This window comes from Prorops nasuta, unplaced genomic scaffold (genome assembly GCF_024137725.1).
Source record: "Prorops nasuta isolate Cenicafe-Biocafe unplaced genomic scaffold, Cenicafe_Pnas_1.2 PNAS00005, whole genome shotgun sequence".
Lineage (NCBI taxonomy): Eukaryota > Metazoa > Arthropoda > Insecta > Hymenoptera > Bethylidae > Prorops > Prorops nasuta.
In genome coordinates, this window is record NW_027116802.1 from 5,115,885 (window position 1) to 5,142,022 (window position 26,138).

A 26,138-nucleotide genomic window follows, 5' to 3' on the forward strand; every position below is an offset into this window, starting at 1 on the left:
CTTCGCGATTTTTACTCTGCATTAATCCAGCTAATTCCAAAGTTTATCAAAACATACATTTTTTATGCTTTAAGTATGATCGAGAAGCAAGTCACTATAATTTTCCTCTGCCATCTTTTTCCCATAATTTTCGCACGATTTAAAATTGATATCGACCAGTGTCATATTCACGCAACAAACAATTCCACTTTTCAATTTTGCAATGCAAATTTTATTTTCCTGGAATAAAGCGTATCGATATTTCCCTCGCGCTCGTAGGGTGAAAAGGGGGTAGAGAGAAGGGAGAGAAAAAACGCGTATATGTATAGAGGTTGAAAAGGGATAAAGGCGTGTTTTTCGTTGGATTCCGGTCGGCAACTCAGGATACAAGATTTGATCATTTCCGCGTGAATTTGCGCGAGTGATTCGCGAAAACTTGGCTCGCATGATGCGAGGTAATTTGTCATGACACCCACTTTTCGACACGTCTTGCCTCTTTCTTCGGCACATCTCCTAGCTTCAACTTTTCAAGCTTAGCGACTGAGTAGTCCGAAAGGTTTCCCCGTTTTCTCTCAACTCTTATCCCATCCTATCCTATCTTTACTCTCTCTCTCTCTCCCTTGTATCCTTAATCTTCCACCCCTTTCCCTTTTCCCACACTCAACTTTTTTCACCGAGTTTACTTCCACCACTCTGCACTCTTTTGTTTGTCAGTTCTATTTTTCCTTTCCTTAACATTTCGCCCGTCCACCTTGATTTCCAGCGTTTTTATTCTGTAAGCTATCTCGTTTGTCAATCATAATATCTTCGACCTAGTCCTCTTCTCAACCCCCTCTCCCTTTTTTTTCTCTCTCCCCATACCTCTCTTTCTCTCCGCAGATACACTCTCTCCCCTCTCTCTATCTATGTATACATATACTATGTATACATTAAAAGTATCTTCTCTCGCAACTTTCCTGATGGAAATTCTCCAGGATTTTTCTATTTGTTTTCCAAGAACGATCGAGCTGCGAGAACAAATTTAATCGCACGAATCAAAACGAATATCACGACTGTCGCAGCAGCTACCTCCAGATTGAAAGAGCCAATTAAAAGTTGTATTGAACGATATGGACGGTCGGTGTTCGAATAAGGGGGAAAAGGAGATAATGAGGAAGGAGAAGGAAAAACCAGAGCAAACGCGATAATGAATTTAAAAAATTAATAGAATTATCGAGATGAGATGTTGCCACACGACGCGAGTCACTCGCATGAATACCTGCAGCAGATTCCTTCGAGCACTGAGAATGCAAGAAACATTTTAAGGACTGTAAATAAAAAGTTTACTCTTTGGAAAGTTCTTGCGCCAGCTAAAGTTTCCGATTGTCGATGTTTCCATAGATCGTTGGAAAACGTACGGGGTAGTATCGGCGAAAAGGAATGTCCATGGTAACCGGAGAAATATGTTTGTCCAGAGAACTCTTGAAAATCAGAATCGAGTCAAGCAGGTGTGATTTTTTCCAGAGAACCATCGTCGATCCCTGCTAAAGTGTGATGTGCATGTGGAGAAATTTGTTATTGTTTTGTCTAACCTTTTTAACACTGTACAATCTACTCTGTTGTTTTTCCCTATTAATTAGTAGAATCAATATAAACTATATACCGTAGGAAATACAGACGCGCAATATACATATAATATCGCAATCAAAATAGGTATAATTAGTTGCAGGGAGCTTCCAGGCTTTTCAAGCGGTAGAAATTAATATGCTATAGAAATTTCTAACTGTATATTACTAGATTGCTAAATTTCGAGCTGTCAAAAACAGTGGAAACGGCGTCACCGCTTGACAACGCATCGTCTATTGTGCATAGGTCCTAATTTCATTTAATTTCCGCACTTATTTCACAACTCGGGAGTAATTAATTATTATCGCTGTGGACGATACCCGTGCCTAACTGTTAAACGGGATAAAAGGCAAAAATTAAATACCACGCGCGTAGTAAAGTCCAGAATAGTAAAATCGTGGATAAAATTTCATTCCAGTAAAATCAAGTAGAAAAGTAAAAAATAATACCGACAGCGTGTCAACTCTATAACTAAACTCATTCATCCCTGGACGAGCGTATGTTTTTATTTTTCACAACAAGAAAGCTGAGTTAATTAGTTGATAAAAATCACCAGTGTAATCTCCTTGATGGGGAGATTGTTAAAAAAATTCTTTATTTCAAAAGCCAAGTAGAAAAATCACACGAGTAACACCGACAGCGTGTCATCCCTGACTAAATTAAGTGAACTCGCGGGAGCGTGTATTTTTATATGACCTAGCTGATTTAATCAAGGTTATTTAAGTTATTATTATAAAAATCATCGGCGCAAAGCTGGCTCATGGAAAAGCTGTGTGAGAAAATGCCGTCAGGAGGGGAAAAGTGGAAAAAGCACGAAAAGCAGGGACACACAGCGTGTGTCAGTTGTGACTAAAGTCGTGGATCCCTTCACGAGCGTGTATTTTTATTTATCGCACAAACACTGCTCTGAGTTAATTAGGGTTATTAATGGAGCTTGGCAAACGTAGGACACGATAAAGGTGTTTGTCGAGAAATCAAGCAGAATAGAGGTGTAGTATATGAGTTTTTGCGGGTGCCGATTAAGTGTTTGCTCAGTATTTCCACACGAATAAGCACACGCACCGCTACTCCAGAGTAGCTTTTCCTACGTTAAATATTTATTCAGACTTGGCGGTGTGGCAAGGAGAAGGGGATAGGTGGAGAGGGGGTGGAATCGATGAGAGATTCTGGACAGGGACGAAGGGAAAAGGGAGCTCGACACACATGCAATCCGTGCGACGCTTAACCACACGGATAACGTTGGGAAAGCCAGAGAGGAAGTTCGTTAATTGATTGCACGACCACGAAACGATCCAACCTTTATCTACGTTTCATCGCTTCAAGCCCAGCAAGACTCATCCCACTTCTTTTTATCCTTTGCCTTTTCCTATGTCTCCCGTTTTTCATCTTTCTCCCCCTTCCCCTTCTGATCCTCTCTTGCTTTTGTCACCTCCCACCCCCACCACACCCCACCCCACAACTCCTTGCAGCAACTTTTGCTTTTTTTTTACCTCTCATCACTATCGCATTTTACGGCTACTCGTAACGCCGACGATAAATTTCTTTCTTGCGATATCACCAACGTCAAGGACAACGCCTCGACCGACTATAATTGAAATGTTACTTGTCCCGGGACTCTTGACGAAACACGCGGCTGTTTTTAGTCCGCCGATAAATGTCAAAGGGTTAATATCAACGCTGATACATTTTCTTCTGTTTTTCTTGCCCCCCGCGCCATATCTTCCTCGTCGTTGTCGTCGCTGTCATATGTTTTCCAACCACCAGCTTAAATGACTTTTCCGTCGCTTTCTTTGCCAGGCATCGAGAAAAGATCTCGACTTTCCCTCCAATGGAATAACAAAATCTTTCGGCTCGACAAGAATCTCCCATAGAGAAATATTTCCTTCTCCACTGTGAGAACGGTGTCATAAATATCGGTAAATATTTCAGTTCATTAATAAATGTCACGAAGGTTTGCCAATGGTATAGGGAAAGAGGGAGTTGTTTTACGTGTTTGATAGCTATCGTATGCATATATGTATATAACGAAGGAAGGGGGACAGGGAAGGGTTGGTAGTATCCGCATAAAAATGAATAGAGACGTTTGAGAGGGGTTGGTTGTTTTGGTAATGCGGCTCGTAAATGTGGCAAATTCTGAACATGGTGAATTTAATTACAGGAAGATTGAGAGCGGATTTTGGGTTCCGTCGCGGTGGTTCTATATAGGGGGTATGTATGCAGTAGGTAAGTGAAGTTCGGAGGGCTAACTGAATTATCTTTGGAGTAATAAGGGCCTTTGGTATTGGCGAAGGGCGATCTTCGAACGGTTACACCCGAATAGACGTTCTATGCAGATGTACATATATGTATATGCAGTGTATATATACATTCATTGGTAAAGTGTGCAAGATGTACATAATGTAATGGGTCAGTAGCGCAACACGAGTTACGTCATCGAATTTAACATGAGGGCCCACGCGTTGTATCGCGAAATGTTATTGTAATTACCAAAGCACCATGCGTCCTACACTTGATTAATTTGAGATAATCTTAATCACTAATAGCGCGAGATATATATATATATATATATATATATATATATACCAATTGGCGATGTTACGCCAATGCGTTACCACACAGCTACCCGTCAAATTCGTTTCCATGGAATGTCGAAATCGATGTCGATTAGCGCGTTAATGGACGCTCCTCTATTTAGTCGAGAAACATAGAAACACACGGATGCGATGAGACTACGAATCGCCAATGGGTAACATCGCTTGAACTCCGCAATTAAAGCTCGGACACTCGAGTGTTGCATGGCCTACCTATATATATATATGTGTGTGTGTGTGTGTGTGTAGGCCGATGCATCTACCATCCTCTTTCCGTCTTTGCACGTCACAATTTTTCCCTTTTAAGAGAAAAATCACCCTCCCGTTATAACATCCCCATTCAGCTCCTTTTCTCCCTTGAAAGCCACGAAAATTTCGCTCCGACTCTAGCACGAAATATTATTCTGATAAATTTGTTAAAATTCATTACGTTTTGCGGCTCATTGTTCCACTTGATTGGTGCTTAATTTTGGCGCGGCTCGTACTTAAGGTTTGGAAAGCTCGCTTGTTGAGGTGGGAGATGATGAGTTATCGGACAGAGAGAATGAGCGATATTAAAATGGTTATTGTTGTTAAATTAGTTTTGCAGTATAAACGCGAAAGTGTCATTTTAGTTTGGTTTATGAGAATCGTGGGGAGCCGTTGTTTAAACTAGCTGCCTAATCCCTACGCAGCTGCCACGTAGGAATGCAATCCAGTCCCAATGGAAGCTCGACTTACAATTGTACCATTTCTCACATGGCAAATGCACGATCAAGTTTTCTACAGATTAGTGGCTAAACAATTTACAATGTTGGTACACACGTGTGTCTCGCTGTCGCATTAAGTTCAGCGGAGTTTATGGATTTGCATTACATGCGAATTAATTGGATGCAAATATTTTGAAGTAGCATACGCAAGTTTAATTACAAACGACTAACGTCGCTAAATGCACTAGGTGAACTGAGTGATTACGCCAGATATTATTCCGACATTAATATCATTTCGATGCAAGATCAATGGAATTTGCCTCTTTCCTGTTTACATATCGGTCATGCGAATCGTCTAGAAATTTTTCATGCAAAATTTTCATCTAATTTTGATTGTTTGTGATATTATAGCAGGAAGTTTACGAGAGTTTCCAATATCCTAAGCGACAAATATTTACAAGTTTATCCTAGATGGAGACATTTATGAGAGATCTTTGACTTTTGAATTCGAAGCAAGTCCAAATAGACAGCAGTAGCAAATACCAATAACTGTAAACAAAATCTGGAACGAGGACGGAGATCAAACAGTTTTACATATGACCGCACGTTTGGTAGAAAAATTTCACTAAAGCGTACCGATCTCTATAAATATTTTATAGTCGTGTCACACAACTGTCGTAAGAGCTTATCTCTCTTTAAGACCCGTATAATATCGGCTGTTTTGTAGCATTACATTTATTCGGTTTAATGTAATTTTTTAATTAAACTTTATGTACTTTACATTGAATTTATTCCGCGTGTCTGCTCGAGTCTGAGGGAGTATTCAGTATACGTATGCATTTAACTGCTTTGGAATAAATTCGAAAAAATGATGTCCCTCATAATTAAGCGCGCACGAATGAAAATATTTTAAGCGCAGGCATCGCTCGTGGATTTCGGTAACTGGCACGTAATATAAATATCGCGTCGAGTATAAAATTGCTGTACGTCATTTGGGTAAAAATGGTCCTGGCCTAAATTTACATTGTTTAAGCGTGTTCGCTTAAATCTATACACTGTTCAGTTATATTTTTTTTTACCGATAATAAATATGCTAAATCACGAATTTCATGTTTTACTCTTTTCTGCATTTTCTCTTTGGTTTTTCCCCAAAAAGTTGAAGCAAAAAAACAAAGTGTGAATGAACTATTTATACTGCGATAATTGTAGACAATCCGTCGGATAAGTATTTGAAACGAAAAATAATAGAATACATTTGTCTCTCACCTCTATATAGGCTTCGTTGAATACATATATATATATATATATTATCGAGAAATCTGGTCGATCTCATCGTGCAAAAAATAAGCAGATAATTAATGAACCAATTTATAATGCAAACAATAGAATTCTTTCGTCATTATCGTTGCACAGACAAATGTTTCATTTTATTCAGTTTTGTCAAATGCTCCTCATTTGGTGCTGACGATGAATGATGATTAATTCGACTGATCGTATATAATTGTAGGTTTTACTACTCGCGAGGAAATTTATCGTCCGACAAATCTGGATCTGGATTTAATAACGCATCGGGGCGAGTGCTGGCATTGGAGCGCTTTGTTAAATTCCAGAATTTCTGTAATTGATGTTGGTGATGTAAGACACCCGTCCGGAGAATCGAGCAATCTAGTCGATTCGATTATTTTTGTTCTCCAAAGAGCGATCGAGTGGAGTAACAGGAAAATCCAGCGATCAGTTCGTCGGCTTGGTAAACGTGCCTCGAATATCTTACGCAGTAGCCAACCTATCCACAGGGTGTTGTTTACTTTGTTACAATATCCATGACATATTTATGCTATGTAGTATATATAGAATATGCACATATATATAGAGCCATACGTAATCCCCCTTTGGACAAAACTGATAGGAGCATTTCTGCAGCCACGTTGCAAAGGTAAAGTTGAATTGTTCGTGTTATTAAATTTCGCCAATTTCTTGCGTGCTATGTATAATGAAACGGTTGAGAGGTGAGAGAGGATTGTTCCGTTTTTCGAGACTCGATAAAGGCACAACGGGGTGGTTTAATGAATCCGGTGGGTGCAGAGTCAAAGACTTTACAGGGGGGCTTTCATTGGTATACATAAGTCCGCAGTGTTTAGATGTAATATAATCAAGGCGCGTCGTGATAAGACACTCTTGTTAGTCGTACGGTAGGTCTGGCTCCTTTGCCACGGTTTGTGGACACGTTCGGGTCGAATAACGCAGATGGGACTGAACGTTGCAGCTTCATCGAGTCCGCGATGCCTCGTCTCAATCGCTGTCACCCGGGAGCTATTTCGAAGACAGTTCGCGCAATGTATGGAGAAATATCTAATAGCGTAAACCGAGGGAGGAGAATTCTGTTTACCAGTCACGTCTGACTACTACGACCATGATCACTTCGCATCTTCTCAAACGTCTCGCGCGCTGCGAATAAAATCCATCCTGAGCTCCATTCATATCACTGCCGCATTACGCTCACGTTAAACGCACGATTTACTCGCTAATGTAACATTGCACGGTAACAAATAGCCCGATAAATAAGAAGAACGCGAAGCAGGAAATGCGGAGAATACTGATTCGTATTACTCGTCTGACGTATAATTGATACTAATCACTGAAAAGAGACAATGATCTACCTCAGCACTCGTCCCTGACGACAAGCTCATAAATAATTTCTCACTCGAGCAGCCAGGATGCTATACGAGAGAATAAAAATCGTCGTTTATTTCGAATGGCTGCAATGGTGCAAGTATAGTATATTATCCGGAGAAGTACAAGGAGAACAGTTGTTTCAGGGGAAAAGGAGATATTTGTCGGACTCTCTCGTGTAAATATTTTATCGTTCTCCTCGGTCTGTTGTCTGGTGAGTTTAGCGACTCCGATTCACCGACCGTGTCACTTTTTCTTTCATGCTGCGCTAGTCTGACCAAGTATTATACTTCCCGGAGAGAGAGAGTCTCCTTGGCCATCGCTTTAATCTCGCGTTTAGCAATGGCAATTTCGTGCATGGTTATCCTTGAAACGTTGATTCGCGAAAGAGAGAGAGAGATGAAAGTGAAACCATTAACCGCATAGTTTTAGACAAATTTCTCGCGGAGATGGGGGATATATAGGGGAATATTATTCGCGGGGCGCGTAAAGTTTCGAGCGAACGTTGGCTTTCGGCTAGAGTAATCAGGATCGTTGTGTGCACGAAAGCATAAACTGGCCTCATCTTACGTTCGTTCGGTAGATTTGCCAAGAAGGTTTACGAGGAAACTTGCCTCGGATGGGGGCGATATATATTCGCCTGTGTACAGTTTTGGGACAGTGCGCGTGCCGAGTGATATAAAGCGATATAATGGGGGTTGAAGGGTGTTAGGGTGTAATAACGCGCGTACTCGTCAATGAGCCATACCTACCTGACCAATGGGAATTGGCCTTGCTATGAATATTAAGCTCCGCGTGTGGCGTAAGTTATACCTCGGCAAGCCCATCGCCTGTAGTAGTACCACCGTTAATATTTGGATTCTCGGTAGTCGAGAAGCCGTGAATATAACTGCTGCAAGCCGAAAGTCTCTCGAAGCCGATAATTATCGCCTCGTGCGAGCAACTTCCGAGCGAGTAACTTTCCTATAACTTTCGATACTCCGCCATTACGTGATCGAATTCGTTAACACGATTGGCCCACATCGCGTTGCAATGGCTCACCACGCTAATTTCTATGAAGATATACGTGTGTGACTGTGTCTAACAAGGACTCCCATCCCTCTCCACAACCCATTCACGATCCACAACTATCCTCCACCGCACATATCTCCTCTCTTGGAAATTAGTTTGAATTATTCACATTAACAAACGTCTAGTTAACTAATGCTATGTCCGATTCTACGACTACCACACCCCCCACTCTTCGAACACGCAAACTCCATTTCGAATTGGGTCGAAGAATTCTTGATTTTATTCCCAACTAAACTTGCATGCTCTTACCCCTCTCGCGTTACGTCTACTCTACAAAGCCCACCCCGAACAACTTTAGGCCAGTGCAATCGATGAAATTACGCGTCCCCTCCTCCCCCTTCCACCTTCGCGCCTTTAACTCTACAGTCTTGCAAATTGATTCTCAGATTTTCGCAGGCCATTTTTGAACTTTAATCGACGATTAATTGCGAGAGTAATTTTTTACAAAGTTTCAGGAGTCGAGAGTAAAAATGAGATTTTATTTAATGGAGTACACGGAGGAGAGATGAGGCAATCGAGTAAAAAGATCAGCGAGGGTGGAGTGCTCTTCGAGAGAGCGAACAATAAGTTTAAAGTGAAATTTCATCAAATGGAGCGAAATGGACTATTTGATAATTGGCAAGGTTCCGAAAACTCTTTACCGGCACTTTTTACGCGCGTTGATAATTTGCGAGAGATTCTTCTTGTTGATGAAACGTATGTAACGCATCTCGGGTATTTTTTGATCGAAAAAGGGTTAGAAAATTTGCGTGTATATAACTGTGGAAATAGAGGAGATGCGAGAAAGAAGGAGGGGAGGGTGGAGGGAGGGGGGGGGGGGGGTAGCGGTTAAAAGTAAAATCGCTGGGGGACCGAATCGTACAGTGCAGTGTCACGTTATTTTTTTGTCTTCTCGTTCTGCTTGCAGCGCTGAAAGAAAAAAGATGGAGCAGGTACCGAAAGGTTGAGGCAGCTAGTGCAGACCCTCAACATGGCCGCCACTTGGAGAATGAAACCAGTCGCCTCAGCACTGGCTCTCCTCGCCATTGCTTCTCTACCATTCATCACTATCATCGCCCAAGCATCAGGTAATACCCACCATCCATTAATTCCTAACACATTCGCTTTGCTAACCCACTAGAAATTCCTCGAAAAAATATATTAATTTCGAAAATTGAAGGCCAATCTCGTACGTGTCCCTCGACAGTTAATTAATGAAACATCGACTGTCAAGTTATTTGACGATTAAGTTTAGCGCGCGGATAGACACCAGTTGGATTGCCGGCTTTAAAGCAAACGTGTGTGTTTCAGCGGTATTCCGGGAATACTGCAAGGTCTCGCACACAGCGAAACTTTAAAACGCCTAAATTCCTGATTATTTCATTTTAATAGGCGCTGGAGTAACGATTCTGAATTTCGGCTGGAAGCTTTATTTGGCGAAATATCGCAACACTGTTTAATCTGCAGTATTACAGGAGAATTTACGGCTTCCCAGATTTTCTACGGACAAGCAATGCAAACACCGGTTTACCTCTGCTGCGAAATTCGGTAAAGCGACTCCTTATTTCACTGAGAATTAGGCGGTAGCTTGCTCCTTTATGGACGACGACAGGGATTTCTTGTAAAACTAGAAATTTGCGAAAATCACGATGAATTATAATCGCGACGAGTGGTAATCTTCATCTTTATTCAAAAGCATCCCCAACGGAGTGCATAAAATCAATAAGAGAACTTTCAAACTGAATTAACAATGCGGTATTTAAAATTCATAATCAGGATCAATCACGATGACGAAAGTGGACGTACGTATCTACTATAAATTGGCAGGAGGAAAGAAGGGAGGAAAAAATGGGTAAGAGCGGGGATTTCGGAGTGACGTGCGACGCGAAATCTTGGAGGGACAACTGAAACGTCAAGGGGGTGTAGTGGTTGGAATTCAGACCGGAATGCGAGAGATGCCCTAGTGTTTACGACTCTTATAGATATATCTCGTTTCTATATAGTGGAACAGGGAACAAAGGAGATCGCGCAGAATGCAACAGAGAGCAAGGAGCCAGCTGATAAATTATCGTATCAGTTTTCTCGCGCGCTCTCCTCTCTTCTCCTCTCCTCTCCTCTCGTATATACCGTCTCACTTGACTCGATACTTTATACTCCTTGTAATTCGACACTCGGAATTCATCGAACGAATACAAGTTACTCCGCTACGTGAACCAATCTACCATCGATACCAGGCGATAGAGGAAAAACTATATAGTAAAAACACACTATATAGCACGCAGTTAAATAGCGATAGGAAAGTTTCGCACAGACCTGGCTATTGAAAGGTGTTTATCGATAGAGAGCTGCGATTGCCATAAATCGATACTAGATTATGCCTGTTGGTGAAGGATCAATCGAGTCAAGGGGTTGTATTTTCTTTTTCGAAAGGATGCAAGAAGCTTGAGCAGGTTACCTGGCTACTTGGTCGCATACTTACTTGGCTGTTGGAGCAGACAGGCGTTAGTGGGGCGTGATCGATCACGCAGCAAATCACGTCGGAATTGCTTTCGCGACGAACGAGAACGAGCGTCACGTCCTCTCATGCCAACAATCTATATTACAGCTGATGCTATAGGACGATCAACTATTCTCCGAGGAATATCCAGTTGCGTAAACAGGATAGCCATTGCCAAATATTGGGAGTATATCGCACGACGTTGACGTTTGTCCCATTCTACCTACCTATAGTATAGATGCTATATATGTATATATATATATATATATAGGGCTGCTCCTGCAGATATAGAATCCCTCCCTTGTCTCCTACTGCATAGAGCGCGCAGCAGCAGCCTCGGCAGGCAATTCCCCTTAACCAGTTGTGTTCCTGATGCTACTTCCGCCACTGATTCCGCCTGGTTGGTCGACTGCCTGCTCGGATTAATCTCTGTCCACTGTTCGATCGGATAACGCGCGCGACGCTTGACAGAAACGTTCGTGTGATTGGACGTGTGACTGGCCGATAAGTGCTGTCATAATCCTCGTCCTCAACCACCACCCCCTTTTTACCACGGTGACTCTTTCGCGTCCCTCCCTCCCTTTCTCACCACCGCTGACAGCTCGCCACCTGGAAAATACAGATTTTCCTATTTTAATGCCACCTACACACGAATTTTCCCTCCTCTATTTTTCCCAAAGTTATTTTATTTATTAATGCCGCGGGATGTTTCGTTGTGTAGCGGGCTTGTGATTCTAAAAGCTTGGAAAAATTATCTCGTGGGTGGCTTAATAAAGTTACACGCTGGAAAATTTCCACGCGTATAGTAGTGGTACCGGAGGTGGTAGCTAGTACAGCAGTAGTACATCCCTTTAAGCTTTCTTTAACTCATCCCCTATTTTTTTCAGAGTAATTTACCAGTCGTTTAACGTTTATTAATGTAGGGGCTTAGGGGAAGCAATACATTTTACGTACACGCGCGTGAAAAATTCCGTTGATAAAGGATCGGCAAAATATTATTTCGATATGAAGAATTTTGGTCAACGGCAAATTTATAAGTTAAATTTATATCGCTTTCTCGCGGTGACATTTATTTATGTCGTGGCTACACCTTTCCCATCGGTTAACGAACAAAAAGCAGGAGGAAAAAATCTTGATAAACGATTGGATCCTTTATGAAAGATAGGAAAAACCGAGGGCTTCCATTTACATTTTTTTTTCGCGATATTTTTCGACATCCGGCCACCGTATTTTTAAGCAGACACCGCAGAGATTTTTCGCAATTCCCAGTCTCAGAAGTTTCGACGGAGATCGAACGAGCGGGAGTCGTCCAATAATTCAAAAGTTTTCGCCCAAGTATCTGGCCTTTCACTTAAGAGAACTTCAAAATTAAAATGTTCGTTATGAATTAAGATAAAATGCCACATATTCGAGAGATGAAACGCTGCGAATCTTCTCCACCAACGCTCCTTATTATTCCAATATTTTTCACGTTGCATGAAAAATACTGCTCAATATTTCGCAGCTCGATCCTTATTGTTTCCTCGAGATCGAGTCGGCCGTCTCCTTTATTTCTAGAGGGAGTCAAGGTCAACGTAAATTTTGCTTGAAAAACCGCTTGATTACACCTGTGCTAAGAAGCGAAGCTGGAAACTTAATAGGACACTGAACGAAAAAAGCTTGGGAGAAAAATTAAGTAAAGAATTTAACGCGGTAATTGAAGGGGGGAATATAGCAGCTTGCGCAGCTAAGAAAATTTCATTTCACGCTTTAACCAACTTAAAAAAATTCTTTCCATACAATTTCATACGGCGACTCGACGGTGTGTTCTCTTCTATGGGCGGAAATGGTGGTGGTGGTAAACATATGTGTCGCGAAGGATAACAGTCGTCGGTCCAAGGATATATACTTTTTTAAAAATAATATATCGCGAGGCTGAGCTTTTGCCTTTGCTTCAGCATGAGGGAATCATAAAGCGCACGGAGCGATGTTTACACGCGCGTGAAAGAAAATCCTTTTACCAAAATGTTTTTTAGGCCTTCGAAAAATGTGTATTAAGTCTCGATAATATACCATGGATATCCCGTGAACCTTTTACCTCAAAAGCCATCTCTCTTTTATGGTCGGATGCTTTTTTGTCGCTCTCCACTGATTTGCCAGGAATAGCCATTCTCCACCCCCCCCCCCCCCTATCCCAGTCCTCCTCACCGCCATACAATTTTCTATGTTTCACCTTTGCGGCTGACCATAATCCTTCCACCTCCCTTGTATCCTCCCTTGACCGAGACCACACTGTAACGCCAATAACGTTAAATCGCCAAATCGGACGAATTTTCGCCTTTGTTCTGAAATTAGATAAAAAAATAATAATAAGCTTTGCACATATAAGAAAAGATAAAAGAAGGCAGAGACTTTAATAAAGAAAAGCGAGGAGGTTGGATCTGAGGAAAGGCGAATGACAGATTTGTTTTTCCCAGGGTAGAGTAATTCGTGGAGGGACGCGTAATCGGGGCTGGCTGTGCGAAGTTGACCGTGTTCGCGTTCGGAGACGAGGGCTTTACGGGATAATAAAGCTGTTTACTGATTCTCGCTTGGTTTGATAGCAGAAGCCGAAATGGGAGCCGACGAGCACGGTATCAATCTCCCGGATGGCAGTGCGGTGGGTGCCGAGGAAGATGAGCCGGGGAAATCGAAGGACCTGCGAGTGCCCGTTAAGAAGTTGGCCAATCCCATCGGAAACTGCACGAGACTGCAAGAAAAGTTGTTTCAGCGGATTGACCAGGACGCATCCGGCAATTCCAGCCGGAGAACGGAAGTAGCGGAGCTCCAGGATTTTTCCGACTTGGATGAAGAAGGGGATTTTAGCTCCGGCAACGAGTCAAGGTCGAATAGAGGTGATCTGGAGGAGTGCGGGTCAACTGTGGGGAATTCCAGCGAGGGGGTGGAAATGGAAATAGTAGCAGGGGGGTGGAAATGGTCGGAGCGTGGAAAGAGCAGGGTCCCCGTGGGGGCGACGTTGGAGAACGATGGAATTTCGGAGCTCGGTTTGGGGCCAACGACCATGGATTTTCCATCAGAGGTGCCTACAGTCTCGTCCCAGCCGGCGCCTCGGGGAATCGAAGAGGTTCGATGGTCGGCGGGAAACTCGATAAGCCCGCCGCCGTTGTCCGTCCCGGGACTGGATAACCGGAATAAAACACTGCCGTTCGCTGCCTTTCGCAGGAACACGAAGACCGACGACGACGATTTAGTTGGAGGATTCGGGGCTCCTGATGTCGATACTGCCGAGGGGAGAGGAGTGCTCGCGACGACGGCCATAGGGTGGACGCTGGTCGAGCGTAAAGTCAACAGGAAGGAGATTGTCCCTGGAAGTGGCAATAGTACGGAAGTGGAGGCTGGGAGGCGGACGTCGAAGGACGAGAAGCTCCAAGATACGAAAAAGGATCATTCCAGGCCGCTGAACAATCTTCTCCTGGGTAGTAGCAAGTCCTCCAAGGCTTTCTACGAGATAAGACCGTCGATCAGGAGCGAAATGGAGAATCGAATCGGTCTGGCCGCTTCCCCGACGCCCCGTAGCCCCAGGAAGTTTGTCCTGCCGAGCGGCGACAGGTCCTTTGGAAAATTTGGCCCTTTCTTCGAGGACGGCGACAAGGAGATGAACGTTACCGCAAGGATAGGCAGCACGGTGCTCCTTGATTGCAAAATCGGCATGTTGGCCGACAAACAGGTAAACGCACAATCACCCCGCCTGCTACATTAATTTATTATTTTCGTATCACTTTTATATATATGTACTCCTTCTCTGTCTTTTCAATCCTTTCACCTTATTTCCTCGATAGTACGTAGCACCAAACATGGATTTTTACCACTTAAATTAGACTCTTTCGGTAGAAATAATATTTTTCTATAAAGGTCGCCTCTTCTCACCTCTTGTCTCGGAAAAGTTTCTCATTTTAAAACGCAAGATCAGTGGGGATATGAGGTAAAGCAAAAATGTTCAGCTTTTCCTGGCGTATTTTAACGAGTATAAAGGACTATGGCTGAGAACTTTTGTAAAGTAGTAATTTTTCACGAGACCCGTTAACCCTTTATTTTCCTTTGAAGTTTGCTGCAGCCACCATTTTCCCCAAAAGGCTGTTAGGGACTGCATTCATTATTGCGAATGGCCGATTTTATTGCAGGTGACGTGGTTGCAGCACAACAAGGATTCCTTTCGCCTGCTCACCGTCGGAAGGACTGCTTACAGCTTGGATCAAAGGATCAGCCTGAACTTTCGGTAATGCTCATTAGTTTTCAACTCTATCGCTTACGCAAATAGAAACATTCGCGAACAAAAGCGATAGTAACGTTCATTGCAATGACGATGCAGCGAATCATCAGCCAATCGTACAATTAAAACCTAAGCTCTGACGAGATTAAAATTCGGGAAATCGGGAGAAGGAGTTAACGATCGAAATATCGGAAATATTTCAATAACGCGTTGTATCGATTTGGTTGAAAATGAAGCAGCTTCTCTATTAAAAGGCGTATAATGCTTCGCGTATATAACCGGGCTTGAAAATACGCGAAACGATTGGGTCCGACTAATTAAAATCCCGTAGGAGCGAGAGATGCTGCAACAGCCACTTTATCGTTCTCCCGAATTCTCGCGAAGTACTACCAGCATGAATAGCGTTTTATCCGTAAATGGGTGATGAAAGTTCTAAATTAACAAAGTCAATTTAATAACAGCTCGGAAAAGATATAGATTCGGCTCTCTATCACAGTTGGAAATTGAGCTGGTTTATGAGAGACGGGAGGAATCGGGTATAATTTTCTCATTTTTACGGCTTCAGGTACCCGAGCAATTGGAGATTACAGATCCTCTACGCAACGCCGAGGGATTCTGGCTTGTACAAATGTCAAGTGGCGACTCACCCACCATTGGTCAAGAAGATTAACGTTCTAGTTACAGGTAGGCCACAGCACGGATTTAATTCTTTATAACACCGTGAAAAGCGACGATTCGTCACGGAAGACAAACGCACCTTTCAAATTGGACTTAAGGACAGGGACTTTGATTCTCCAAACGCGTTTAATCAACGTTATCCGAACGATCCACTTACTTAATCATCGAGTTATTTGTCCATCCGCTTATAGCCGAGCGTCCAGCCTACGACGGGTCGCGCTAATTAATCAGAACTTTGCAACCTTCGAGTTCCTTACTTCCATGTTCTTATCGCGATTATTCTTATCGCTCGTCACGGTTACGGATTTTTTTCCTCCTCTTCCATTCAGCTCATCCGTGTTTTGCTTCATCGGTCGACGCAGCTCTGTCGCTCGTTCAAATACCCCCTCCTCTTCCTCCCCACTCACCTTATCAGTTCTCCCAGCCAATCCACTTACTCGCTTTACCCATCCAGTTGTTTACCAGTTTGCATACGCAAGTACGCACTGCGAACGAATATTAGCTCGTCCCGCTATTGTTCCAATTTCTGCACTTATCGTCCTGACGTAATTTCATCATTCGCGCGCAACCCTTTTCCTTTCTCTCGCGCGAATAATTAGCCACTTAAACCAACTAAGCGAGGAATAAGCCCGTGAAAATTTCTCGTTCCCAAAATAGTTCTGAAAATTTAATCCCTCTCACGGTTCTTCAGCAACGACGGATGAATATCAAACGTTGCGAGGTTTCTCGAGTGGCAAGCGAACTATGCTTTTTCAAAATATTTTCCATCTTCCGTGTTACGATGGTCAAAAAATAACATAAGAAGAAATTATCCGTTCCCTCAATGCTTAATCCTGCTTTTTAATAAAGTATCTCTTGTATAATTCATTCGTTAAAAATATAAGGAAATAGGATTGCGCGCAATAAGCTTTAATAAAAATTCGATGTATGAAAGTATAAAAGTCTAATATATCGTTATAGCTTCGCTGCAGGCACAGTGACAAACTTTAGGACATTAATTTAGCAGCAGGAAGAAATATCGGATAATTTTGGTTTCTAAAACGAATAGGAAACGATGATTGAAAGTCGTCAAAGTACATTAAAGAAAAGTGCAGATAATTAGACTAATCTATGGAGTATCGATTATAAAAAATATTATATCAGGAACAATATTATTCTTGTTTCCAAGACCATAAATATGTTAAAATATGTAAATAAATTATTTATTATAGTTGAAGAAACGAGAAAATCCAGTGAAACGTTTCAAATCTCTCCAAAGTTTCTCGCAAGCTTTCATCCCATGGTTAATTAATATAATATAAACGAGGCTTGCCTATATATTAACAGACATTTCACGCTCACGTATTACTAACTTATGTCGAATAAGAGGAAACAATTTTTGGTACAGTTGAAAATTGATTCGTTGACCTTTCAATTAACCTCACTCTGCGCTTTTTCTTCCAAATTTCTATAAACCGTACTATAGGAAAAAGAAGAGGATTCATTTTCCCACAATATTCCTACTATTTACTTTTGTTATTATCAGTCACACAATAATGCATTATAATATTATTAAATACTATACATACAGTACCATAAACTTTTTATGTTATTATACGTTAAACAAATTATTTTTCCGAGTTAAACTGTCGTCTTGTTGGAATTACAAATAAACAGTTAAGAATTTATGATTTTATCATTTCAAGACACTATTTTGCTCTTTGCACACACGCGATAAATAATTATTTTATCGTTTCGAAGGATCAGAGTGATGTTTTTATTGGACTTTTTAATGGATCGAGAGACGCTTATCGCTTAATGAGACAGGGTGGTACAGTGTGGTAGCGGATGTTTTGGTAACAGGAACCGTGGTGGGTATAGGGATGGTAAAGAGGGAGCTAGGTGAAGAAGAGTGGAAGGAGGGGGGGGGGGGGTAAGCCACAAACGCAGATGCACGCGGATCCATTAGAGTCGCGGAGTAGTTTTCCAATGGAAATCGAAGAGTCGATGGGAGACAAGGCGAGAAATGCTGGTCCAAGCGGATTTCGATCGGATGGAGAGGGTCCTGGGGGTTGTGGCAGGCAGGAAGCCTGGTTAGTTAAGCGAGAGTTGGTCCAGATGCTTGGAACTCGGGAATGGGAATATCCGCGTTGACTTAAGCCGCGGAAGCTGTCCGAGTCGTTGAAAATAGGGGTAGCTGGGGGAAAGGTATTGCCTCTCTCGCGTTTCTCAATCCCCTTACGTCGCCATTTCGTAACAGTGAAAACTCGCGTCTGCCTCGACTAAAGCGACCCGTGGCTGGTAATCCGATCCGATTCCAAGAGGGATAAAGGGGGAAGCGAGTCATCGGGTCGCCACGGCAAAAACCACCCTAAACCAACGTACCAGTCGATGCAAGCCCCCTTTCAACCCCCAAATAGGAAGTACGAGAAATCCTGAAATTCCTCGCCAAACTACTTGCAGCGTTATAATCACCGATGATTGGACGGACAATAGCTCATCTCTGCCAACGTCTTTGCAAAACTATCAACCCTACCAGACATCGCCACTTTTTATCAAGAGGCAAGATTTTGTCTATCGACTCGAAACCTATACCTAGAAAAAAATCCAGCGAAACCTTTATAATGTCCCATATTCATGTTTCTCGATAGGCCCCAACGTTTCGCTGCTTCTCAGATCTACGGCGTGTGTAATAAAATTCCAAGGAATACCGAAGGAGGGTGTAAAAGTAGTTTCCAGAGTGATTTGTTCCCGCTTACAAATTTTTGACGAGAGTGCGTGTAACGGAGGGTAGTGAAGGTTTTATGACGCAAAAATTGAATGAAATTGGCATCAGAGAGGCATGTACTATAAATGCAAATAGCCTGCTGTAATTAGTTACGTTTCTCTGTAGAAAATTATGGGCTTTCAACGCCTGGCTATACAGGGCATTGTTTATTATTAGAAACATTCGAGCGTTTAAACAAAATTTCGGCTCTATTTTGCTAAAATTATCATCTTTATGCATCGAATAATAGTTGAAGAGTGAGAGTGAGAAGGAGAAAGAGAGAGAGGAACAGAGAGAAATTGCGCCGGAGTTTAAACAATTCTCGAATGAAATTTCGTGTAAAAGCTTTTTTCCGTCAAGCTGATTGAGCAGAGAATATTAAAGCTTTCCGGTCCCGTGTCAGCCGTCGCGTGACACATTTTATGAAAGCGGGCAATGAGGGAATTTTCAATTCTTGGATATAAACGCGATAGAAAGGGAAATATTGGTGTGTGTCTGTGTGTGGTTGTGTGTGCATGTTTGAGGAGAGAAGCATTCGCACCAGAAGACGTTAATAATGAAAGTGACGAGTTTTGTTGCAGCTCCGAGGTTAACAATAAGCGACGATTTCGGACGAGTAGTACCAAAGGAGAGACACCTGAAAGCTGGAAGTGCTCTCAAACTTAGATGCGAGGCGAGAGACGTTCTCGAATCACAGAACGAATCGGTAATTTGGACCAGAGGAGACGAGACCCTTGTCGACGATGTTAGGTACGTATTTCAATGATTCATTCGTCACTGGTGCTTAACCAATTTCAATGCAAAATTAATTCTCGCGCGATCCAGATGAATTTTTACCTAAAAAGCACGATGTATATATATAAAGAAAACCTTTGAACGTAACGTAAAGTGCTCTGCTAAGCCTTTTTTCGTTTGGCATTTGCTTCGGGCCAAACAAGCAGGGAGGTAAATTTAGCGATAAAAAAGAGACTGAGCTGGCGAGTTTTGGCTCGCAGTGTTAAATGATTTCCCGTTTGTTGGTGAAACGCGGAGGGACGGCCTCATTGGGAGTCAAAGAGGCTCTTTCAAATCAGGCGTTTTCTTTTACGACTCCTGACAATGGCCGCGTAAGGGAGTAAAGCGCAAGTGGGAATGGACTCATCCGAATGACCATTTATGCTCCTTCAGGATCTCCTTTCAAACTGCCAGCGCGGAAAGTGTAATTGTAAAAAAGCACATGGGAAAATTTCACCTCGCATTTTACGCCTCTCTCTGAAAGTCGTGAAAAAAGACTTACACGTATGCTGGAGCGCCCGTGCCATTTCTTTCTCCTGTATATTTTTCTCTCTCGTGCACTTTGTACCAAAAAAAGGGAGAGTAGCAAATACTTAAACTTACGAAGCTCCACTTTTAAATGATGCTTACAGGGTTTTCTTTCGAATTAAAACTGATTAGCTTAGCCTTGCAGTTAATATAGTATACATATGTGTAGTTTCTCTCTCTCTCTCTCTCTCTCTATCCATCTCCAACGGGAATTATTTGGACCAAGATCGTTTTGCAGCACGTAGGATCGGATAAGTGGTCGAATCTCCGTTCTCCAATGTGGATAAAGAGATTTTGAAAGCAATATAGGCAGAAGAGGAAAGTTTCTCGGGTAATGTGCGTTTTGCCGTGGCTTTCCGCACTTTCTATGGCTTATCCTGCCCCATGAAGGCGACTTACAGCGCAACTTCTGCAAATGACAATCATCTTCTGCGAGAAACCTATATTTGATGGATACAATAAAGTGGCTGATTCTGCAGCCACCTTATCTCTCATCCCTGTTCTTTACTCTTATAACCTACGATATAAATCTTCAAAAGCACCGATTGATTCTCAATTCAAAAACCACCGACCCACTTGCAAATTGTCTCGGCACATTGCGCAGCCATCGGTGCAAAAGTTTACCGAAAAATCCCATTGGACTTTGTCCGACTGATACAAAATTCCCATTTATTGTTAAATATGTTGGACAATTAGATAAATTGAAAATTCAATCGAGCAATTTCTACAATTTTATCCTTTTCGAATAATAGAGTGAAACACGCTTGTTGCACTTGTGTAATTGCATATAATTTGTACTGGAATATTGAATTTGGGGTATAAGAGCGCAGTTATGGTATAGTTATAATATTGAAAAAAACTTGAGGGCTTGGTTGTTTTGTTGCAGTGAGAATAGAACGACTGAGGTCTCGTCTGGGAAGGAGATCCTCGTGATCGTCAGTACCCTAATTGTCGAGAAAGCCACCCCGAGGCACGCCGGAAACTATAGCTGCGTTGTGCCAGGGAAAGCGAAAACCACCATTACGGTTCACGTTCTTAACGGTGAGTACAACCAACTCAAATTTATTTCTTTCTTCCTCGCACCCATCTGTCATTCGCCATTCTTCCTCCTGTAATTTCTTCCGTTCTCTCCTACTTGTTTTCCTTATTTCTCCTTTTTGCCAGCTTCCTCTCCTACGGTGATATATATTTTATTCCATACATACCTCTTTCACCCCTCTACTCTTGCATCTTTCAGCCTTCTTTTTCCATCCCTTATATACCAGCCACCTATATTCTGACCATTTTTCTTCCATGCATCCTTCATTGCTGCTTCTGCCACTTTTTCTCTCTCTCTCTCTCTCTCTCTCTCTCTCTCCCTCTCCCTCTCCCTCTTCTCCTTATCTCTACCACTTTATTTTCTTCTCTTCTGCACAACAGATCTTTGTTTTATATTCTTCACCAGAGTCTCTTAAGGATTTATACTTTCAAATCGTACCCATCATCATTTATTTTGCGTTTTCAGCTCTTCTCCTGTTTACGTTTATCAGCTCTCTTAATCCTGTCATTCTTATTTCAACACCCACCCCTACTCGTGCCAATTTCCCTTCCGTCGTTGCATTCGTCAATATACCGCCAGATTATTTTCATTTTAATCGACTTTTACAGTCCTCCACCCTCTCTGCAGCTCATTCTCTTCGTTAGACTCCGCAGGGATTCCCCGGGATCTCTCTCTCTCTCGAACTCGCCTCACTTTCCCAAGGATTCTTACGTTGCAGCACTGAGATTTTTTCGACCCGAGATAGTCGATTCCTAGGTGGAATCGATAGACGGGAGCGCGCTGACGGTGGAAGGGGAGGGGGGATGGGGGTAGACGTGAATGAATTGAGAAATCTAACATCGATCCTGGATAACAGCCAGGAGCCATTATTTTGCCGCGGCTCACGAGGTTTTGGGACAAAGCTTGGAGGAACATATGCCGGAAATGCGATCTAGCGATCTGTCGGTGCCGATAGGAATGATCCAGGGGACGCAATAAGCCCGGAAACTTTGCGGTAAAAAGCTTTGAGAAGCGCACTGCACTTTTACAACCATCCCTCCCCTCCCCCCTCTCATACAACACACACACACATACGAATAGCGCTCGAGTTACTCGCCCTCATTAATCACGCAACGCCACTCGAAAGTTAGCCGCGAAACTCCAACACTGTAATTTACCCCCATTTAAATAGACGTTATTGTCATTAAAATTACTCCGATATTCACTGATAATATTCGCCTGTATACCTCTCTTTTTCCAGTCTTTATTTCACCAAAAATCACGATCAGCCTCTACATTGTCACAAATGTGCGATCATCCATTTATCTTTTTCAAACGCTGTATTAACCCGATAAAGTATCACGTCGGATTTTCGAATTTCCGTAATTCCCCTGAAATTAAACATTTCAATTTTTCAAAAAGAGGCTTTCTGTTTTTCCGAGCGAACCTTGATGGTAAAAATTAAAACCTCGATAACGTATACGAAGTGTAAAAGCTTATTTTTTGCAGAGGTTTATTTCGTGAACGAGTTTTCGTGATAGATGCAATCGAGCTTTCGACGATTTCGGGAGAGTGAGAGAAATCAGTTGGAATTAATTGCGGAGTGATTTGAGAAAATCTGGTGGGATTTGTCGGATAAGGGATTATAATCAATTAGGAGTTGACATTTGTCAGAGTGCGAGGATTGGACGAGAATGTAGAGCGATGGTTAAATAAAGACTTGGAAGTGGTGATAAATCGGGAAGGAAAGGAAGTTTTGGTATATAGGTAGGTCGCGCGAGATGCAGTCCAAGTAAGTGAGTGAGAGAGAGAGAGAGAGAGAAAGACCATTAATAAGAGCTGCCTAATTTCTAGAAAGCTCGGACGCTGAAGCATAGAACAGGAAACGTAATTCGTGCGAAGAGCATTTAAACAGAGCCCTCGTAGGGTTCTCTCCTCGCCTCGCCCCGCCCCGCCCCGACCCCCTCGCCTCGCCTCGCTCCCTTGTCGACAAAATACGTCAACCTGTGGCGGTATGCATCTGACAGAAAACCTATAGACGGAACAACCATTAATGAAATGACAAATGCGCCCTTGTCGCTCGCATACAATGTTATACCTGAGCGAAAATAAAATCTTTCCTATCAGTCGACCTTCGAACTTATCTCGGAGCAAATCGATCGATTCCTCATCGTCACCCCCGTTATTCCCATTTAATTTTAACGATTCCTCGCCAATAAAGATTTGACCAATCGCATTTTCGATCGAGTCAACGCTCCAACCTAGCTCGTTGAATTTTCGTGGCGATTGGGCAAAAGCATTGAGGGAATTCGCGCAAATCGCCCATGGAGCGATAATGCGAGTATTAAGCCGAGGAATGTGATTTGGGTGTTAAACGAGTCTGATGAAAACGTTATAAAGTGGAACGATCGTTGATGTTGAGTTTGAAAATTTGCGGAACGGATATATGCCGACGGTATTCGGCCTTGTATACGGGAGAATTCGGCGGGTCAATGGTTAAACGATTCTCTCACCTAACCAAGTTTATTTTCCCCATTCGACCAGTGTCACTCTTATTCCAACCATTTAATTTTTCTTCGCAGGCGAGCTACCAGCTGCTGTTCACGATGGGAGCGGAGTATCAAGAGCAGTGTTGAATCTCTGGTTGATACACTTGACCGTCAGCTACGTTTTTTCCAGATGACAGTATTAAGGTAATCGGCCCGACCTATTGAAGCTCGGGACTCTTTACCAACCCAAGGCCAAAGTCCCGGGGCCAAAAATTGTATAGAAAATATCATTATTGTATCATCCGAATTATCATCTTCATTATCACGAAATGAATAATATATTTGTTGGTTTTATTAGCATCTAAGTAAATATATGACCAAAGTTAATTGTTCAAGTGATTTTGTTAATGAATCCCTGCCAACACCATGCATTCACTGTTTCACCTCCCAATGTTGACTGTTTGCGGCTACGGACCGATCGTTATGGTCACGCAACCGGAGAGCCTGCACCACCGATTGTTTAATCCTGGCAAAATCATGTTTTGACAAGCTCCAAATTTACTCCCAACAAACCTACCTGTTTATTACAATAATTTAACCGCTTTAAAACTCCAAAGCTTTGAGAAATTCTCGAGTATTTTGAGATTTTTGCGAGTTTTCTCTCCTGGTTTTAGTCTTCCCTCGAGTTTTGCGCGAGTACAGACTTTTAACGACGCTCCTGAGGAGGGATTTCTGTCGCTCGCTCGTTGTTGCTGTGGTTTGAGAGGGAAACATGTGTCTGTGCCGAAGGACATACAGGCGTTTCTTAAACAGGTAATATCACTCAGCTAGTCAATAAGTTGCCAGCTAACCGACCTTACCTCCCCCCTCCCTCTCCCCCCTATCGTCCGAGTCTTTTTTCCCGACCTCCTAATCCGAGTTTCAGATGAGTTTTCAGGCAGGCGCTCGAAAGCCCATCGGCTTATAAGAAGCTTGCACCGAGTTTCTGGGTTAACGTGAAATCTACGCCAGTCGCGAGAAGAGCAAGGAAACCTGGTAGAGGGAGGGGGAGCTGTGTGGATGAAAAAACGCCCGAGCTTCGATACTTTCGGCTCTCTTAACAAAATCGAACGGCAGATTACGATCAAATTTGGAAGTTTCAAAAGCAGCGCGAGCTGTCGCCTTCGGAGTACTCGGCTGGAACGAGGAGCTTGTCAAAGAAAATACTGCCTGCTTATTCCTATACTTACTCTACTTTCGCACTACGACGTACTACACGCTTGACACATTCGATAAGCTCGAACCGAATTGATGCAAACAACCAAATAAAACTTCTGGTAAAACGATTACTTTGCTTCTAATACAACCCTCTTTCCACCATACTACCCCCTCCTCCCAGTCTTATCAGCCCTGTGATACTTCCCCCCTGTAATTCTAGCATAAACTTTAATATCCCTGAACTTATACCTTATGTACCTATTTCTTTCTTTCCGTCTCCAACTCTTCATATTCTTTTTCATAAAAAGATAATTGAAGCTTGACGGAAAGAGAGCAATTTCACTTTGGACTTGACAAGAGTATGTAAAATATAAAAACAGAGAGAGAGAGAGAGAGACAAAGAGAGTGAGTGAGAGAAGGAGAAAGGGGTAAAAAAAAGATATTATCTCAATGTCAAATAGTTTATTGCAAGCAAAGGTAACGATTAAACGTGAACAAAAATCGTCTGTGGGCATTAAAAAATAAACGAGGCAATAAACGTATATCGATTCTTCATACCTCGATAAATAAAATGACTGAATAACCGAATACTTTTTGTTTAGGTTTGCAGGTGTGCAGGGGGAAAGCTCGTATCGATACCACCAAATTCTCATAAATTATGATATTCATAATTCAAGCTTTTATCGCAGTCAGCCTGAATGCTTTCAATGCAACGATATAATTCCAACTGGACGGGGACGCTGCTATAGTATAAATACATACGTGCCGTTGTGCGTAGGCTCTGAACATTCCCGATTCTTTCGATTGGTCGAATGCACGCTCGTCACACTAATTAATTTATTTCAAATAATTACCTATGATGTACATATAACTGTAACAGGCATATAAGTGTGAAAAATCATAATTAATTCCTCTTCGCAAATGGGGGTCAGTCAAGTTTGTAAATCTATATAGTATACACACATACATGCCCTTGTGCATAGGCTTCAAGCATGATGTCCAATTCCTTTGATTAGTCGAATGCACACTCGTCGGACAAATTAATTTATTTGAAATAATTATCCGTAGTATGGCCATATACCAGTTGCGTATATATAAGTGTGAAAAATCGCTGTTAATTGATTCCTCTTCGCAATTGGGTTCAGTCAAGTTTGGAGATTGTTTGTTGCAAACGAGAGTGTGTGTACCCATATGTGTGTGAGGGATATAGTTTGGCTGGTCGTATTGCTGCACGACGAAGCTCGCGGAAACTATAGATTACCCGCTATATTTGCATCGCGTATCTCACCTCTGCGCTTTCATTATCAGCCACCATAGATCACGGGGTGAGCCCTCTGACGTCACGTCCGTCCATCCCTCATAGCAAAATTCTACGCTC

General features: G+C 42.4%; 1 protein-coding gene across 6 annotated transcripts in view; it reads left to right on the plus strand.

The window, feature by feature from the left end:
• LOC136773328 (uncharacterized) overlaps nt 1–24,847 on the plus strand; it is a 70,946-nt gene extending 46,099 nt beyond the window's left edge. For 3 of the 6 annotated variants that reach the window (XM_066726913.1, XM_066726912.1, XM_066726914.1), the window contains 7 exons: nt 9,513–9,672; nt 13,664–14,787; nt 15,242–15,336; nt 15,896–16,014; nt 19,336–19,504; nt 20,943–21,097; nt 23,657–23,928. In XM_066726913.1, coding sequence (XP_066583010.1) covers nt 9,576–9,672; nt 13,664–14,787; nt 15,242–15,336; nt 15,896–16,014; nt 19,336–19,504; nt 20,943–21,097; nt 23,657–23,757 — 1,860 coding nt within the window. In that variant the 5' untranslated portion in view covers nt 9,513–9,575 and the 3' untranslated portion in view covers nt 23,758–23,928. Of the gene's footprint in view, nt 1–9,512; nt 9,673–13,663; nt 14,788–15,241; nt 15,337–15,895; nt 16,015–19,335; nt 19,505–20,942; nt 21,098–23,656; nt 23,929–24,237; nt 24,377–24,488 lie in introns of those variants that run through there. The other 3 variants (XR_010822593.1, XM_066726915.1, XM_066726916.1) reach the window with 3 other exon arrangements.
• Nucleotides 24,848–26,138: the final 1,291 nt, after the last annotated feature.